Source organism: Ruditapes philippinarum, unplaced genomic scaffold (assembly GCF_026571515.1).
Source record: "Ruditapes philippinarum isolate M1 unplaced genomic scaffold, ASM2657151v2 ctg108_1_1_1_1, whole genome shotgun sequence".
In the NCBI taxonomy this organism is placed as follows: Eukaryota; Metazoa; Mollusca; class Bivalvia; order Venerida; family Veneridae; genus Ruditapes; species Ruditapes philippinarum.
In genome coordinates this window covers 190,264-207,974 of record NW_026855637.1, presented here as the reverse complement: position 1 = coordinate 207,974, position 17,711 = coordinate 190,264, and the positions used below count along the sequence as shown (strand labels likewise).

Genomic DNA, 17,711 nt, shown 5'->3' with positions numbered 1-17,711 from the left:
GATAAAACGACAATTATTTCATAGCAAGAGAAAGGGGTTTCATGTGTATAGACAAGTAAGGGAAGATATGTGAACGTAACGTTTATTTAATGGAGTGAAAAACAACAGAAAATAAAGTAAACGAAACATAATTGGTCCTCGAATTATTTTTCAGTGAATCTATGCTTAGCATAAATATTAAATAGGTCGGGTATAACAATGTGATATACCCGTAAATGGGAATTACCAAATGTTTTGATTTAAAAGTGTCTTCGAGTCTGCAACATTTTAAATTTTGCCGTTTTGGACTTTTTTAGAGATTCTATTTTTCTCTATTAAATATAAACTTAAATCAGGTTACATCACTTTAATTTGTTTTCATCTCAGACATGACTGATAATACAGATATTGAAGTCATTGTAGGTTATTCAAATATTTAAGTTATTGATCTGTTAAGGTTTGGAATGTTTTTGAATAAATAACCATTCTACCAAAATTCTAAATGTACGATTTCTAAATAAATGAATAAATAAAAGTAAAACGATAATATTCTTAAAAGTACACAACACAACACTGTAATCGTTTAAAAGCGGAACTGTTGTGCATTTTAAAATTATAAAGCGTGGAACAAACGAACAAAATATTCATATATGAATCATTTGGTTTGCATGTACCAAATATCCTCTCATAAATATTGCCTTCTAATTTTTTTAAAATACCTTACCGATATCAATTCTAGTATTTTAACATTTTTTCTCGACTACGAAACTTTGTAATGTAAAACGAACAAACAAACACAACCATGAATTAGAATGCATCACACAATTTAAAAAAGAATTATGTTATAACTAAATCAAATGAAACGTCATTTCCGGGGTAACTACAAAGGCTGTCAAATGCCGGGAACAAGTCTATTTTGATTTCATCCACATTGTCATAGTACATAGATTGTAGAAGAACATGGAGATTTTCGATGGAAACGATTGCTGGTATTTGACCATATTGGTTATACGAATAGATCCCAAACGACGAGACGTCTGCTCCATGTGCGCAACACGCTGCCATCCATACTATTTCCGGAACGACAACGTCGTTTCCGATAACTTCAATGTGATTTAATGGCGCCACTGTTCCCGACAATAAATAAAGCTCAGGTAGATCATGACCGTCTCGTCGGTGTTGCTCAGCATTTTGATATGGTAATTCAATAGGTATTCTACATGTTTCAACAGCAAACTTCCGAACCATTTGAATTGTTCTTTTCCATACAGAATAGACTGTTGGCTCTAAAGGTACGACGTTTGTCATGGTAAAAGTTGCAACTCTCTGACCTAGATCCCAACCAATCAGCTCTGGAGGAAGCAATGGCATCATTTTGTATCCACTATAGTCAAAGTCAGACGGCAGAGCTTGTTTTTTCCCAAACTGACAGGAAGGTATTTCACATTCTGACGTCAGTTCCTTTATATTTGTCATGCCTTTCTTTTTGTTTCGGAAGAACCAAGATACTACGGAGGAGCTTGTATCTTCAATCAGACCTAACAATACATAAATTTGAAAAAAAAATGTTATTATCGTCTAACATGTGCATTCATATGCAAGTGGACAAAAGCAATGGAAGGTAACTGTGTTTCTCGATAAGACAATAAAAAAACTTCTATTGGAGATTTCGTGCATTTTTATGCTTTGCATTTTTCTTCAACAAATAATGAATTTACAAGAGATATGTTTTCTTTTACATTTACCACAAGAATTTAAATATATTGTTTAAGAATATTTTGTGACTTTGTGTCTGAGATAAATTTTTAGATATATTGTTCTAATCGTTTGAATTCAATTGTATTCTTTTTAAATATACACCCAAAGTCTAAAGTCGGGAAAGCCCACTCCTTTTACATCCCGGTACCAATAAAGTGTTATGCATGTTTTCTAGGTGTACGAATCGAGGTATCTCTTAGCATTGTATTGAGACATCGTTCTTTTTTGTATGTGAAGATTTATACTGTTAATATTCTGACACATGCTTTTAAAATCTAGAAATTCTAAATTCCTTTGATGCATACATTTTAACAAAATGTTCTCGTACCTTTTATCACTTATGCTTTTTTTCTCTACAGATTAAAATTTTTAACATAAAATTGATATAGATCATAGTAAAGCAATTAATGTCATACCTCTTTCTATCATAAAAGGAACATTTGGCCACTTTTCGTCTCCAAGCGACCTCACAGTTACCATAGAAAGTAATGGTAAGCGTCGTTTAGTGTCGTACATAGATGCAAAGTGTACTTTCTTATGCCCAAATACTTCTCCATATTTGCTCTCTTTGTCATAGTGCTGACAAATAACTTGTTGGCTTTTAAACACAGGGATCCCAGTTGGCATAACACCACCTGATTTAAAAATAAACAGTATCGTTTAGATTATCTAGTTATGAAATGTAAACGTATCGATTGCTTTCGCTGTTCTTGTGTTAATATGAGATTAGGATTTCAAAATAACTAACTTGTTCCCTATTTTCAAAACAAGCGTTTAACATAACAGCTAAATAAGTAAAACCCCTGTCACACTAGGGCGGCAATCTCATGCGTCCAAGGAAAATTGATAACACCGAGGTTAGCCCAGTAAGATCATCTCCGCAACATCGCTACAGCATCGTAGTGGCATTGCATAGAACGCTGACCGACGGCGCGCATTTTGAGCATGCTCAAAACAAACGCCGTCACTCGGCGTTCTGATAAGAGCGCAGTAGAATCGCAGTAAGGACGCCGATGAGAGCGTCATGAGAGCGCAAAAGGAACGCCGAATGAACGCAGTGGTTAACCATGGCGCTTGTACGGAGATAGTTCGGCATCCCTACCGCGCAAATACTGCGTGTGCACGGCGCTTTTACAGAGCTTTACGATTTCAGCGCAGAGAGAGCGCCGCGAGAGCGCTGTAAAATGCCATAAAAGCGCAGTGTTGACGCAAAGAACGCAGTAGAAGCGCATTCCAAACGCAGACAATCGCCAATTAAAACGCTGTCGAAGATCCGAAGCATCGGCTTATCGCCGCGAGGACGCCGTGAAATCTCCATGTCATCAAAAATATCACATTTTTTACTGCGATCTCGCGGAGCTTTTTTAAATTTAAACACGCCTGCAAACGCAGTGAAAGTGTAGTCTAGTGTGACAGGGCCTTTATGACAGTGTATATACGGCGTTTAAACATTCCATCTAATCACCTTTAAAAATAATAAAAATAACAATAAAACAGAAGATTTATGAATAGTTTTGACTATTGTGATCTGATCTTGTGAAATGTGAAGAACTAATTGCTCAAGAAACAATATCGTATCCTCCATTAACCCAGTAAAACTCATAGCCAGACCAAATTACTGGAAATAGAACGCACCTAATACGAAATCCTTCCAGCATGTTTGTTTTGAAGAATGTTTACTCTTCCCCTCCTCTGTAAGTTTTTCGTACTTGCATTTTTCAGTCATTTTACAAAATGAGTTTAGATTGTCAAGACATCTCTGTTTCGGTGTGTGGAATGGAATGAATTTGTCATCTGACAAACACCACAACTTCCGGTCCGCGTGCTGCAGTTCTTCTGTTGTTAGAGGATTTCCAATGGCCATTCTGTATTTAATATCATACAATGTATACTGACAGTCCTCTGAATAAAAGAAAATAAAATATTTCAATAACACAATGTAACAAAGCAGAAATAACAAGGTGACAACGCAGAAATAACGATAACAAACATTTTTACAAGATGATTTGTATGTACAATCGAGCTTTGTATTTGATACACACAATATTTCATGATTATTTAATTAAAAAAAAATATTCTGGAATTCTTCATCTCTGCGTTTTTCTTTTCCGTTTTGTTTTTTGAAATAGTAAGAATCAATACTAAAAGCAAGATTTCTATAATTCCACATTTTTAACCACCAACCGTAATGGATTCTGGGATCGGTTTTGTCAGATTTAATGGCAAATATTTAATCAATTAAACCACATGAGACGCCGTTCTCCAAGACCTTCCTTAATTGTTTTTATTCTTTAATCATTTAATGCTTTTTATGTCAAATTTCCTGTATCCTTTTGATTTCTGAATCATTCTTACAAGGATGTTAATATTCGTGTTTAATAACATTAACCTGTCAAAAAATAAATCATCCAAGAATTGCTTTTTTTTTTGTTTGGAATCTTATTTTCTCTGCAGGTTAGTTTTAAGTTTTTATTTAATTTATTTAAAACGCCTTTAAATGAAAGCTCTTCTAAACGAATTTAGCAAACCAACGGTATTTTTTGACTGATATTAACCGATTTTAACCGCAAGTCAATTACTACACATGCTGACCAACATTAATTATATTCCTGTAAAGTTTCATGACTTCATGTCAATCACTTTTTGCACTATGTACGTCACAAGTTGAAATTTGCAAACTTATACTTAGTCAAGTGCAATTACAAATAACTAAAACATTGTAAATCCATATGCAAACCTCCTGGTGCACAACTTCACATGCTGACCAACATTTTTGTAAAATATCAGGTCAATTACTTTTTAAGTGAAACTTGAAAGGTAAAACTAAATGCTTCCAAGGGGACATAAAAGTATCAAACTATTACAAATGCTAAGAATTATATGAAATCTTGTTTGTTTAACAATATAGTTCAAATTATATTTCACTAAGGTTCACCATCTATTACATTTTCCCTAGTGCCTAAGTCAGTCGTGAAAATAATAAAATCTAGTGTTCTAGCGTATGTCGGTGAAACATAATAAGTAAAAGAAAGAGCATCGAAACACGAGACATCTGATTTGTACGAGCGAGTAGTAATCAGATTGCCGAGTGTTTTGATGTTCTTTCTCTTTTGTATCATAGTCGAACATAAAAAAAAACGTTCCCTGTTGTCACAATATGAAACCCAAGGAAAAAGTAACCAATGAACGAGCATCTGAATATGATATTTCTGTCGCTTTCCCTTTCTCTTCCGTCACAATATGTAAACCCCAGCAAAAATGAGCCAATTAATGGGCATGCTCTGGAGAGCGGGTAACTAATACCTGCACTCCAGTTAACGCACTGTGCCTGTATACAATTAAACTCACACACATTTTCAACAGAAAGGTCACCAAACTATGATACAAATATTCTCTAGTGAAAACATAGATACTCTCTCACCTTGCTGGTCGTACGGATCTCGTAGGATCTCTGAAATATAAACAATAACAACACTTTAATATCTTGAGGGTTTTTATTAGAAGTTTTTTTTTAGAAGTTTAATGCGATTCTGCATGTATGCACTAGATCATATCAGGTCTTTACTTCAAAATCAACAAAAGGGTCGTAATATAATTATGTAATTATACTTTTGAAAACCAATGAAAATTCTTTAAACTTGAACAAAATAATTTATTTATCGTTGAACTAAGTAATATAGGATTAAAAGTTCTAATTTATTTGCTTTTTCTTCTAGTGGTATAGACAAAGCCATGAAATATATTTCCAATCGTGGAATTTGTAATGTCTGTTTATTTTCATATTAAGACAATCCCTAAGAATACATGATTTATCCTCTGCAAAATAAAAAAGAAAGAAAAATTGCTACCGTTAATAATCAAAAAGTACTTTTTGAATTCATTAATGAGCTCAATTTTACCAGAATTGTCAATATCATCCAGGTCAAGGCCGTGACATCTCACATGATATTGTTCTGTGACACTTCCGTCAGTCATACGACAAACGTCTGCTTCTTTCTCAGCACACTGACGTCTTTCAAAATAATCTCCTTGACAACGGTGAGCGTTCACCTTCACCTTATTTTCGTCATGGCAACGGCGGAACCGGATATCGTGATCGCCTGATTGTACCCATGGTGACCACGGTGCCCATGTGACATCTGTTTTAAATATTTATATGTGACTTTTGAATTTGACATAAAATCAACATTTGTGATACACTAGTACATTGAAGTGTCCATGGAAAGACATTTGATATAAAACGAGAAGAAATATTCCGAAAGAGATCTTCTTATAAAAAACAACAAAATTATCAAATCAGCGCAATGAAAGAATGTGTTATGAAAAATTGTCTTTGCCTTTTTATAAGTTTCCGTTAGAATGTAATATATTAACGACTTACTGATATGTTCTTCACAGTATGGTGGTAGAATCGTCTGCCTCTGAACAGTTTTGTTTTCTGAAAGAACAAACAATAAACAAACTTTATACAGTGTTGCTGATATAAATGGATCATAAAACAAACTTTTATAATGCACTTTATCTTATCTTCCGTCGAAATGAGCTGTTATGAATACAATTTCTGCTTGATGACATTTTTATGGCTTGTGTAGGCATAATCTGCAAAATTGCTATTTTCTATTAACACATGATGGTCTGCTAGCGTCATCAAAGAGTCCAAAATATCTATGCAATATAACATCCTCCTTACTAGTCTTGTTTTGTCCTGACTTGAACAAATTATATATTGTATGAAATTCATTTTTTTATTTTTTTACTTCTATTTTCATACTCCTTTTGTTCAATGTCACTTAACGCTTTACTCTTCTAGTAATTTCATGTATTTCAGGTCATTCGAACTGCTTAAACATATGTTCTTCCTTTCTTATCAGCAGATAACCTGGTTAAATTGCTAAAACTTTTACCTGTTTATCGTAAGGAATGCAGGTCATAGTTTTAGAAATTAGAAAGCATCTACGGCCGACAATAACACGTATATGTTCGGCTATCGTTGTCACCAATTGCCGTGTTGAAAAAAGACAAGTTGCTTCTGCTTAAATGTCGACCTTTATTTAGTCATTTTTAAGTGATTTTTACTGGTACACACTAATTCACTTCTTTACTGACAAGTTGTTTCTTGTCATGTGGATGTTTATTAAAGCGTTCTAATAGTATGATAAGTCTCTCCTGGTAATACTTAATATGAATAGGGCAACACTACACTAGAACTGTTTACTTGTCAAGTCTAAGAAACTCTTCGGAGATCATGAACTCACTAAGAACGCCATTTAGAATAAAGAATAAATATCGTGTAATGAAGTGATAGTGACTCTATTCCTTTTGGTTTTCTATTTTATAAAAAATAGTTATTTGTCTATGATTCAGGAATATTTTGTATAGTATTACTCACGTTCCATTACATTAGAGAATTTTAGAATATTAATTCATTCAACGACCGTGAAATCTCATAAAGTTTCCATTTTTGGGAAATAGGTACTTGCGTTGCCGTTATGATCGGTATGCGAGCAGGCATTTTTTCGATAATGGCAATGATAAATTTTTATATGATACAGTATATATTTACTTTCTGATCACTTGTTTCATGGAATTGTAAGAAATGAAATATTTAATTTAAAATCTACGTTTTATTTCGTCTGTTATCGATATCAAAAATGCGGGAACGCTTCTCGTGTCATAAATAGGAAATAGTGAATTGTTTTAAATAAAATATTATTTAAGTGAACAGTTGACTTAACATCTCTTGAATGACCTTTTTTGTATAAAGGTTTCGTCTCCTGATGTATACCTCAACTTCAGTCGGTTAACTTTGACATAAGTACAATCTAATTAATTCAAATACAACGGAAGTTCACGTCATGAAATTATCAGAGCTCCTAAATGCTGTCGCTTTTAAAAGGTGATTTGTATTAAATTAATTAATTTGAAATAAAGATGCAAAGCAAAACAGTTTCTAGAAATTATACCTCCCTATTTTAATAGTATAAAAACTGAAGTGAATATAAGATATATATGACATCATATCACAAAAACGAATTAAATTCTATTAATTCATTTTGATAGCTATAATTCGGGCAATTTATTGGTTAAATGTCCGACAATTATATATATCAAAGCTCTGCTTCAGAAATGTTTCGATGTTAATAATAAACATAGCTATTTTCCGTAATTTGTATCGCTTAATGCAAGACAAAGACGATTTTATTACATGTTATCAGCACATTTCATTTTAATAAAATGTTAATTAACAACCAATCCTGAAACATATGATTAAAAATCCCGCATTGTCAACAATCGGGTAAATTGTACAATTTGATTAACTGTGTGTCATATATCTAGCTTATTAAAATTGACTTATAAAAAAATCTTAACAATATAATGCTTATAAAACGTAATTATCTGTTTTAAATATTCTCAATTTCTACTCATATAAAGAAAAAGTTAAAGTTTTTTTTACAATGGTATCAATTATCAATTGTATCCTGTTACTGGAAGAACCGTTGTAATATTTGTGTTTGTATACAAAATTCCTAATAAACTAAACAAATGCTTTATTATAATTACAAAAACTATCCGTTTTGATTTTTCACTTAACCTGCTTTTGGGTTAACGTATTCATATTAAGCGTAACAGTAATATAAGTAAAAGCTAAACGCTGCTATTAAATCTGACTTCCCAACATCATTACATCTGTTTGAACTTTGGAAAAGGAGGTGCCGTTACAGCGTCAAAATAAAAGCAATAACAAAAACGCAATGTAATCAACAATCAATGTACGTACAATTTAATTGAATCAATCAGCATTTTGTTTTCAACAGTGCAATTTGCCTTTAATAATAGCAACTTTACATTATTGTATTGTCATCGAAATTTTCAATAACTTCATGGATATGATGCCGACGTTGTCTTTGGAAAGGAGGTGCCGTTGCGGCGTGACAAAACACACGAAATCTAATCAATGTAAGTACAATTTAATGAATCGATCTGCTTTAAGTTTTCTTTTTTTTTCAAAAGTTCTCATGTTCTCAAAAGAAATTTCGTTGCCAGAACAGCAATGATTTATAAAGTTACATCAGAAACAAAATTTACCACCCTGACTGACTAGATTTATCAGTTTGAAGATTTTAACTTACGAAGCATTATATAATGTATTTACTAACAGTAAAATCCCTCAATTAAGACCACCTTCGGGACTGGACCAAAGTGATCTAAATTGTGAATATTCTTATGATTGCTTATTCACTTTATGATCATTGTCTATTATAGTCATTTTGTTTGAACAAACAATATGTATCTCAATCTGCAAATGCAATATAAATGTATGTCATGATATTAAATTTGATGGGAAGAAAACATATTTCTGAAGAAATTTGATATCAAATTCCTTTTGGTCGGATTTCAATATTAATTATGGTATGATTTATCAAATAAAAAATTAATCATTTACAAAATAAATGTGCTTAAAGGAACATTAAAACTCTCTAAAATTTTACTTTCTCACCTTATTTTATACAAAAGCCAAATCATAACAGTTTTCGACACCTTGTGAAATCAGTTGTCATACCCAAGATCATTCAAGCAGATAATAGCAACAAAACAATAAATTTAAGATCTAGGTTGGTGTTAACTTAACTGTCAATGGACTCAATAGTTGGGTCAAATAAGGAACAAAATAATGAATTGGGACTGAATCTTGTGGTCTTAAAAGTGGATAAGCGAGGTGGTCTAATTATGTAACCATTGACATAAAGAATAGAAACTTACGGTCTTTCAAAACGTTTTGGTGGTCTTAAATAGGGATTCTACATTATATTGTATTTACTACATTTGTGTTAGTTTTCTCTCAGAGTCTATTATCTTCTTTTAATTTAGAAAAGATTTAAACCAAGGTTTATGCTTTTATCTATATTAAATTCCATTTGCATGTTATTTATCTTTTTTATTTTCATTTCCTTTTGCTTCCCTGTATGATAAAATGCTTAAAAATATATTTCATTAATATTTGTCGTACACTTGTTTTGATAAGCACGCGACCCGAAGCTTAACATTAAATTGCGAAGCTACTATAAGCAAAACTGATGGAAGTAAGAATATACCAATATGGAAGTAAAAATAAATAATTATTCGTAAAATGTAAAGGAATTGTCAATTATCATAATGACGTTCATGCTTTCACATTCTCCCTTTTTATAACTTGTTATTATATATTAAGATAAATCCATCTCCATTAAAAGTTTTGCTTGAATTATTGTAACATATTTTTTGTTTGTTTTAATTTCTGTTTCCATTTAGCTTTAATTTCATAAAACTGCACCAGTAGGTAAATACATCTTCATTATTTTTGAAATAATGAGCATAAAGAAACTCCTTAACGTGAAACCATATAATTCTAAGGTTATGATTAATTTGTAATGGTTTCTAAAATTGCAGGTCTTAAAGCCATACTTTAGAAATATTTTGAATTTAACAAAGAAAATGTCAGATCGTCTTAAGAATAAGTATAGCTTTTATCACAAAATAATTCTAAGAATAAATTTTTATATATTCTTTCATTTTAATTCATATCTCTCGACAGAAGACAAATCCGATAAGTTAACGAATGTATATTTGACTGATGCATTCCCGAGATCTAATAATACTTACTGAAAATGGCACTCACTAGTCACCCAATGGCTATATAACATTTTATCATCGGTTCAAAACACGCCAAGATATGTTCAGATACATGTAAAGTTATGATTTACCCATAATATGCTAGAGCAAAAAGTGATTGGCCTCTGTATCACATTTTCTCATTTAAATTGCAAATATTACATTTTTAGTTGCAGTGTGAATAATTCAATAATGCAATACAGAGTCTTCGTGTTTCAACTTTATATATTGCCTTAAGTTTAAATGGATCTCAAGGGATGTTATTTTCTTTTGTTGCAAGATCTTTCATTCTTTGTAACGTTTAAAGTTTAACAAAAAAGAAAGCGAAACGAAAACAAAGCATAAAATATTAAAACGATGAAAGATTGTCTATCATTACATGTTGATAAAATTGATAAACATCTTTCTTTTCATGGAATCAAATACAAAAATAATATATTATAAGTTTCATTCTACTATAAAACCCAAATATTATAAAACAATGAAGCAAATAAATCACTGCATGTTAATAGAAAAGGTATATTAGCACTTTTTTCCTCACATCAATTGCAAATATTACGCTTGTCGTTGCAATGTGAAACAAGGAAATCTGATCAATGCAAAAACTATTTATTAAATATTCAATTTTATTCAAAGAATCTACTTAAAACGCTTTCCAAAATCGTTCACTTTTAACCTTTTCAATAATGCAATACGGAATCTTCGTTGTTCAACATTACCATCTGCATTCAGTTTTAATTGCTCTCAAGGGCTGTTATTTTCCTTTTATTGCCAGAACATTGACTCTTAAAAGTTTTAAAACAACCACAAAAACAACAAAACGAAACAAAAACAAGGCATAATGTATTATACAGATGGAAGATTTGATTACTACATGTTTATGAGATTCATAAACATATTCCCTTTTAATGGAATTAAACATAACCTAAGATACAGTGAGTTTCATACTAACCTCAAACCAAAATACGTAACTGCAATTAATCAATTTTTTAAAATCACTCAACTAAATATGAAGCTTCTAATCTACGTAGCAAATGAAATATAAGTTTTCCTTAAGTGTGAATAATCTTCTATAAGAAAGATGAAAAAAAAAATTTATATTTCATTATACTCTTTTATCATTTCAATTCAATTATAACTACGATAAACGCCTATTCATTTTCACAAATACGTTGTATTAATTGTAACCCCGAGTTTTAGTTTGTTATGTTATTCCGTACATTAATTGTAGTAAAAATGGAAACTTTAAGTGGACACTTTTACGACCAAATAAAAACGTTCTGTAAGCTGAACAAGACATACTGCTGCTCACATTATAATTCAATTATGTTTTTTTTCTTGAATAAAGAACAAAACATGTGCTCGAATATCATTTTTATACATATATTATTCATTCATTGTTTAAAGTTTTCTTTTCATTATCAAGCATAAATCAATATATTATAACATAAGCTTATGCAAAATTGTATTCTTATCGGTTCATATTGAATGCAAAATATACAGTTTAATCCAGTTAAAATAGAAGAAATTATTATAGTTATTATCCTTCCAGACACTTTTTCAAAGATTTTATATGTTTTTATTATATTTTTCAACAATATGAGATGAAAACAAATTTTGAATGCAATATTATCAAAATATTACGTAAAAATAGGCTGAAAAATGTATGCATGTGTGCTACGTTATTTTTCATATCTACAATATCAGTAGTTTGTTTGTTTGTGTACAAGATTCAATAAATGAAAACTGCTTCAAAATACATTCATTGGTTGAATTAAGATCAACTATTCTTTTATGATTATAAAACAAGTAGAACAAATTACAAATTTAGCAACGTGATTTGCAGATTGAATGTTATTTGACGCTGTTTGTTATAAAACACAATGTTCTCATTTAGTTAAGCTATTCGTCAACAATGCCAAAAAATATAAGTACTCAATGATAAAACATTATGTTTGTAAATCATTTTATTCTTAATATTTTTATGTAGCAAATACATGTAAGTAAGTAAGATTATACTATGGTTTGCCTGAGGAATAATGAGCGAACACATCTTTAGATAAAGAAATACATTCATATCACGAAACTTTACAGATCACACTTTATTTATAAGCGCTATTGAACAAGCAAAACAATATTTTAAAAGGATTCTCTTTTGTTCCAACTGTTCAGGAAAAAAAACACACAGAAACAAAAAGGCCAAGAATGAAGTTATGAACGTTTACGACAGTTCGATTTTGCACTGCATAATCTGACTGAACTGACCACTCAATAGTCTAAACATTTTGTGTAGATGTAGTGCAATAAATGTCTAAGGAAAACTACTTTAAATGATCTTAGCTTTTCAAACAAGTACACTTACATTGATTTTAGTGCCTTTTTCTCTTTGGTGACTGCATTATTAAACGAAGGAATAATTGAGATTTGGGTTTCATTGTTAAAAGGTATTTATGCATTAGGAACGATGAAGTGGATATTTTGACAAGCCATTGTTAGTTTCTGTGATACAAAAAGTGTTAAATGTTGTTGTCGCGTACAATATGACAGCAGCGTACTGTAAGTTAACCATACGTAAACACCATAACAGATTAGCTATCCTTAACGATGCTAATACAAATTTTTCACGCCTGTTTTAATTCGATGCCTTATGAAATCATTCATTCTTGTTAACTCAAGCTCGATATACAGGTGCTTTAGTCATTCTGACCAAAAACTGATCAACTGCCAAATCAAAAAATACGTTCTCTGCAGTTTTCTTGGCGAATTATGAAAACCTATTTGATATTAAATAATTATACAAACGCAAACAATTATATATAAGTCGATTTTGTAGTTATGTATAAGTGACCGATTGTTTATCCCACATGATTGCTGAATCAGAAGTGAGAGACAAAATAGAGTTATCGTCCGAGATTAATTGTCTCGGGGAAATCGCGCCTTGTCCGAGGATCAAACCTAAAGCCACATTGATTACAAATCAGATGCTCTCCATTTTCATTAAAACGGTAACCGACGCATCTTGTGTCTGTCTAATGAAAGATGCAGTGACCAAAGCACTAAATCTGTATAAAACTTTAAATAAAATATGGAAACAAAGATCAACAAGGAAGGGCGGTGAAAGCATCCTCCAAAGTTCATTCTGTATCAGAACATCTTATGCTTACACTTGAAACAGCTTTTTTCAGAGGTTCTATGCTATATTTCATTAATGTATTGTCTTAAATAAAAACTATTATATTTATGAAAAGGCTTAAATTGATATAAATGAAATTAATTTAGAAATGCTTTCGAAAATCAACAAAATTATTCAAGGAAAACGCTGACTGAGCATCATGAAAGTTTAAAACGAAGTTTTTCAACAGTTTATGGAATTTTCATTCCTTTCTCCTTTTTATCAGAAAGTTTAAAAAAATATCATTGACTTTAATGATTTTGTTGAAGTGCATCTTAATGCTAATATTTGAACAGAAAGATAAAAAACAAATATATTTTTTTTTTCATTTTTTTCCTTTAGATTTTAAACAATATCCATTCACTGGTCAATTTGATTTAAAACCACCTTATTCATTCCGCCATGTTTTGAATCTATCTCATTAACTTGGAAACTCGCAATGAGAAAAAATTATAGCAATTGATATTGAAATTGATATATAAGTTACAAGTCAATCATTTTAATACTTAATAGGTATCAGATGAAAACCAAGCATTTTTCAACATATTTCTGTAGTTTTTAAATGGACTGTTAACATGATGTCTTTTACTGTCATAAATAGAGGCGGATATATTACATAGAGGCGAAAATATTACACAGCGATTAGGAAAAGAAACTTCATAGCTAAAACAGAATAAAAGTAAATGTTCAGAAGACGAGCTTTCTGTTTCTTTAAGGTGATAAATAGTTTTTTTTCCTGTTATAATGTTTATTTCATTTTAATACTAAACATCATATAAAAATAATATATTTTTTTTCAAAATGTATTATTCGACATTATGAGATAATTTTAAAAAAGTTGTCACATTTAAATTACTTTCAGTCAACAATTTTATTTTGATTCACTGTAGATTAATTTTTATCAACCTTATTAACTAGACGGATTGTTTTAAGAAAAGTGACCATTCACTGGATTTGGATGGTCAGCATTTGCTGAAGACACCAGCTAGTTACATTTAAATTAAATGGTAATTGCAAACATATAAAATATTGACATAGGATTTTAGTTTTTTTCCGTGATATTCTTTGATTGATTTTGCAACGTCAAATATATCATTTTGGCTATTTGCTAGTACAACCACATGCATATACAACAGCAGTGATGTTCTGATGGCAAAGTGTATGCATTTTGCCATTTGTTACGTCTTATCGTATATGACCCCGGAAATGATTAATTTCCATGCTGTCTTGGTTACAGTGAACATGCGATATCACACGGTTAGATCAAGCACATCAATATGTTATCGACCTTAGTTGCTAGAGCAGAAATAAAATGGTTCAGGAAAGTTCTAATCATCTTTATATTCGTGGTGAGGATGCCTGTTATGTATTCATTTTATGAAAAAAAACAACATTTTTTTTGTATTTAATGCCTCTTATTTTAACGACTTAAAAACAAATATTGATTTTCACGTTCTGATCTCTTAAACATTTATTTTGCTGTGTGCAGGACCAAAAGGTTACATGAAAGAGCATGATACGGACTTTTTTCAAACCATGACTAGTTTTCAACCTCAGGCTAAATGGAAAGGATCGCAATCGAACTATCGAATTTCAATGAACAACACGAATATTGTGTGAAAACCTGTTATATGTCCATGAAAATCTCTTATTCTTTGTCCTTATTAAAGCTTTTAATTGACTGGAAACAATATGTGTCTGTTATATCTAAGCAACAAGAGCTTCAAGTTTCATTTCATTTCATACTTAGATTGATCTTTTCTCTACTTACCACATTTGTTATACAAGTGTTAACAACATTTCAAATATGAAACTTAACAATTTTACCATTAAGTTTAAAACAGCTCATAATGAATACTAGTTCAAGAGGATTATATACCCCTTATGGGTGCAGTGTTGCCTTTACTGGTTGAGACATCAGATTGGCAGCCACCGTTTATCCCAGCGTGATTGTAAAAGGCGATAAAATGGGTTCGAATTACTGGAGTATATGCATCTCTTAGCTCCAGCAAGTGAGGTGGTTTTGACCACTGATGTTGATTTAGATTTGTAACGACCTAGGTAAACCAAAATCAGTTTTCCTTTTCGACGCAATTTGACTTTAATTGTTTCAGTGTGCCGTAACACTAAACGAAACAAGCAGTATGTTATTGAATGTAAAAATATATGAGAGATGTGATAACATTCGTATTACTACAGTGACTAAAGGCTTTAATTAACACAAATTTTGATGAACTCATATAAATCAGGCTCTTTACTGTAAGTATCCTTATTCTTACCCAATTTTAGCCTCAAAGAAGAAAATTACTGTCACGCTTCAGATTCAAAGTGAAAGGAGTTCACAATACAGAGTTGTCACAAGCTTACCTAAAGTATTTAAAAACAAAGGTTTTCGTCTCCCATAATTATATTATGTAACCGTATGAAAAGTCAAACTGTTAAACATGAAGTGCTTGAGGTTTTCTGAAAATACTATCAACTTTGCATTAAAGAATGACATTCTGACAGGTGGCAAATCGACTAACCATTTCCTGTCAATTTCAGTATCATGATGGTTTTGTATAAAAAGCTATGTTTACGTCATCCAAGATTGTCAATTATCAATTATATTGATTTTAGTGTCGCAGGCTCTCTCATTTTCCTCCACAATAATAAGTAAAACATATAATTTTTCCTTTTAAAACCATTGTCAACAGTACAACAAAACATGCTTGTGCTGCAAAAAAATGTAATATGACGTGCTGTCGACATCATAGTTATCTTTTAATGTTTTGGGTGAATTTATCATTCTAAAACAAAGAAAAAATGTTTTGCGGCTCTCGCTCTTTAAAGATAATATGCATTGATACGTCACATCTCTTGTGAGTTTAATTGGTAAAGAACCTGTTGTTGCCACGTGAAATGTGACATAAACGTAAGATGCTTTCAGCATATATAAACTCCATCAACGGCGTAGCTAATTGCAATGATGCAGATAAATCTTTCAAGAAACGTGTGTTCATGGAAGTCGAATTCAAAGTGATTTCACACACAAAGACATTCGTCTTATTAACAAGATCGGCTGTCGGATCAAATTAAATAACTAAAACATGTCTTGCATTCTCATTTAGTCCATGCGTATATGCATATAATGTAATTATCAGCCACACCATCAATTGCACAGTTTAACCATGGTCAAAGGTATATGATCATAATCAGTGAAGAGCACATCACTACTACTTTCCGAATACCTTTTTTAAAATGATTATTGATCAAATGATATAAAGCTGTGTGTTATGATACAATATCATATATTTTTAAACTGTTCCTTTTTACTTTTTCTTTGATGCCATTACTAACATACATGCCCTTGGTCTCACTCAAGTTCATGGTTTTAAGAAAATTGCAAATACATTTCTAATTTATTTCCAGGAGAGGAAAAACAGATGCATTTAATGACTCATACTTTAATATTTTTGTTGTTGACAAAGTCAAGCTTTGTTTCATTCTCTTGAGATTACTTTCTGTTTTGAAACTGCAGCAACGGTAATTATTAAGCATACAAACTATTGACGTAAACATAGCGAAGTCATGCACAAATGTGTCATACTTTTATTGCTTTGAGTTTTTTTGTCTGAATGAATACATGGTAATGTAATAAGGAAGTTATTCGGTTTCAGTTTAGTTGCAAAAGAAATGCTTCATGTTTTTTTGTCCAATTCGATACTAAAATTTATCTGACATTTAACTCTTCCTCATTAAAAATGATAATTTTAAGGTATGTTTTGTCACATTTGGAAGTAATTTAGAAGATATTTAAATGCAGTAGCTATGTAAAAGACCATATATGATAACGATGTTTTGAGCATTTTTATCTATAATTCATTTATCAGTTGAATTCTTTTTCATCATAATTAATGATACTGTGTCATGAAATACCTTTTAATTTTATTTTCAACATCATTTGTCACGACGGCACAATTACAAAAAAAGATATCGTGTTATTTGCATTATTTTATATCTCAGTATTTAATACATGTTACATATAATTTTGTTATCTCTAAGTTTAGTGTCATTTACTTCAAATTAATTAATTTCATCTTTCGAATTTCCGTACCTAAATCGAGAGATCTCAGACAAATACGTTGTCATAATTAAAGGAACCATGTTCATT

General features: G+C 31.1%; 1 protein-coding gene across 1 annotated transcript in view; it reads right to left on the bottom strand.

Annotated features, from left to right (window-relative positions):
• Positions 1-331: 331 nt before the first annotated feature.
• Positions 332-17,711, bottom strand: part of LOC132743978 (uncharacterized) — a 28,942-nt gene continuing 11,562 nt past the window's right edge. Inside the window, exons 3-8 of the mRNA XM_060732577.1 lie at positions 6,119-6,175; positions 5,637-5,876; positions 5,159-5,188; positions 3,373-3,639; positions 2,154-2,372; positions 332-1,517 (exon numbers count right to left, since the gene is read on the bottom strand). Coding sequence (XP_060588560.1) covers positions 817-1,517; positions 2,154-2,372; positions 3,373-3,639; positions 5,159-5,188; positions 5,637-5,876; positions 6,119-6,175 — 1,514 coding nt within the window. The 3' untranslated portion in view covers positions 332-816. The remainder of the gene's footprint in view (positions 1,518-2,153; positions 2,373-3,372; positions 3,640-5,158; positions 5,189-5,636; positions 5,877-6,118; positions 6,176-17,711) is intronic.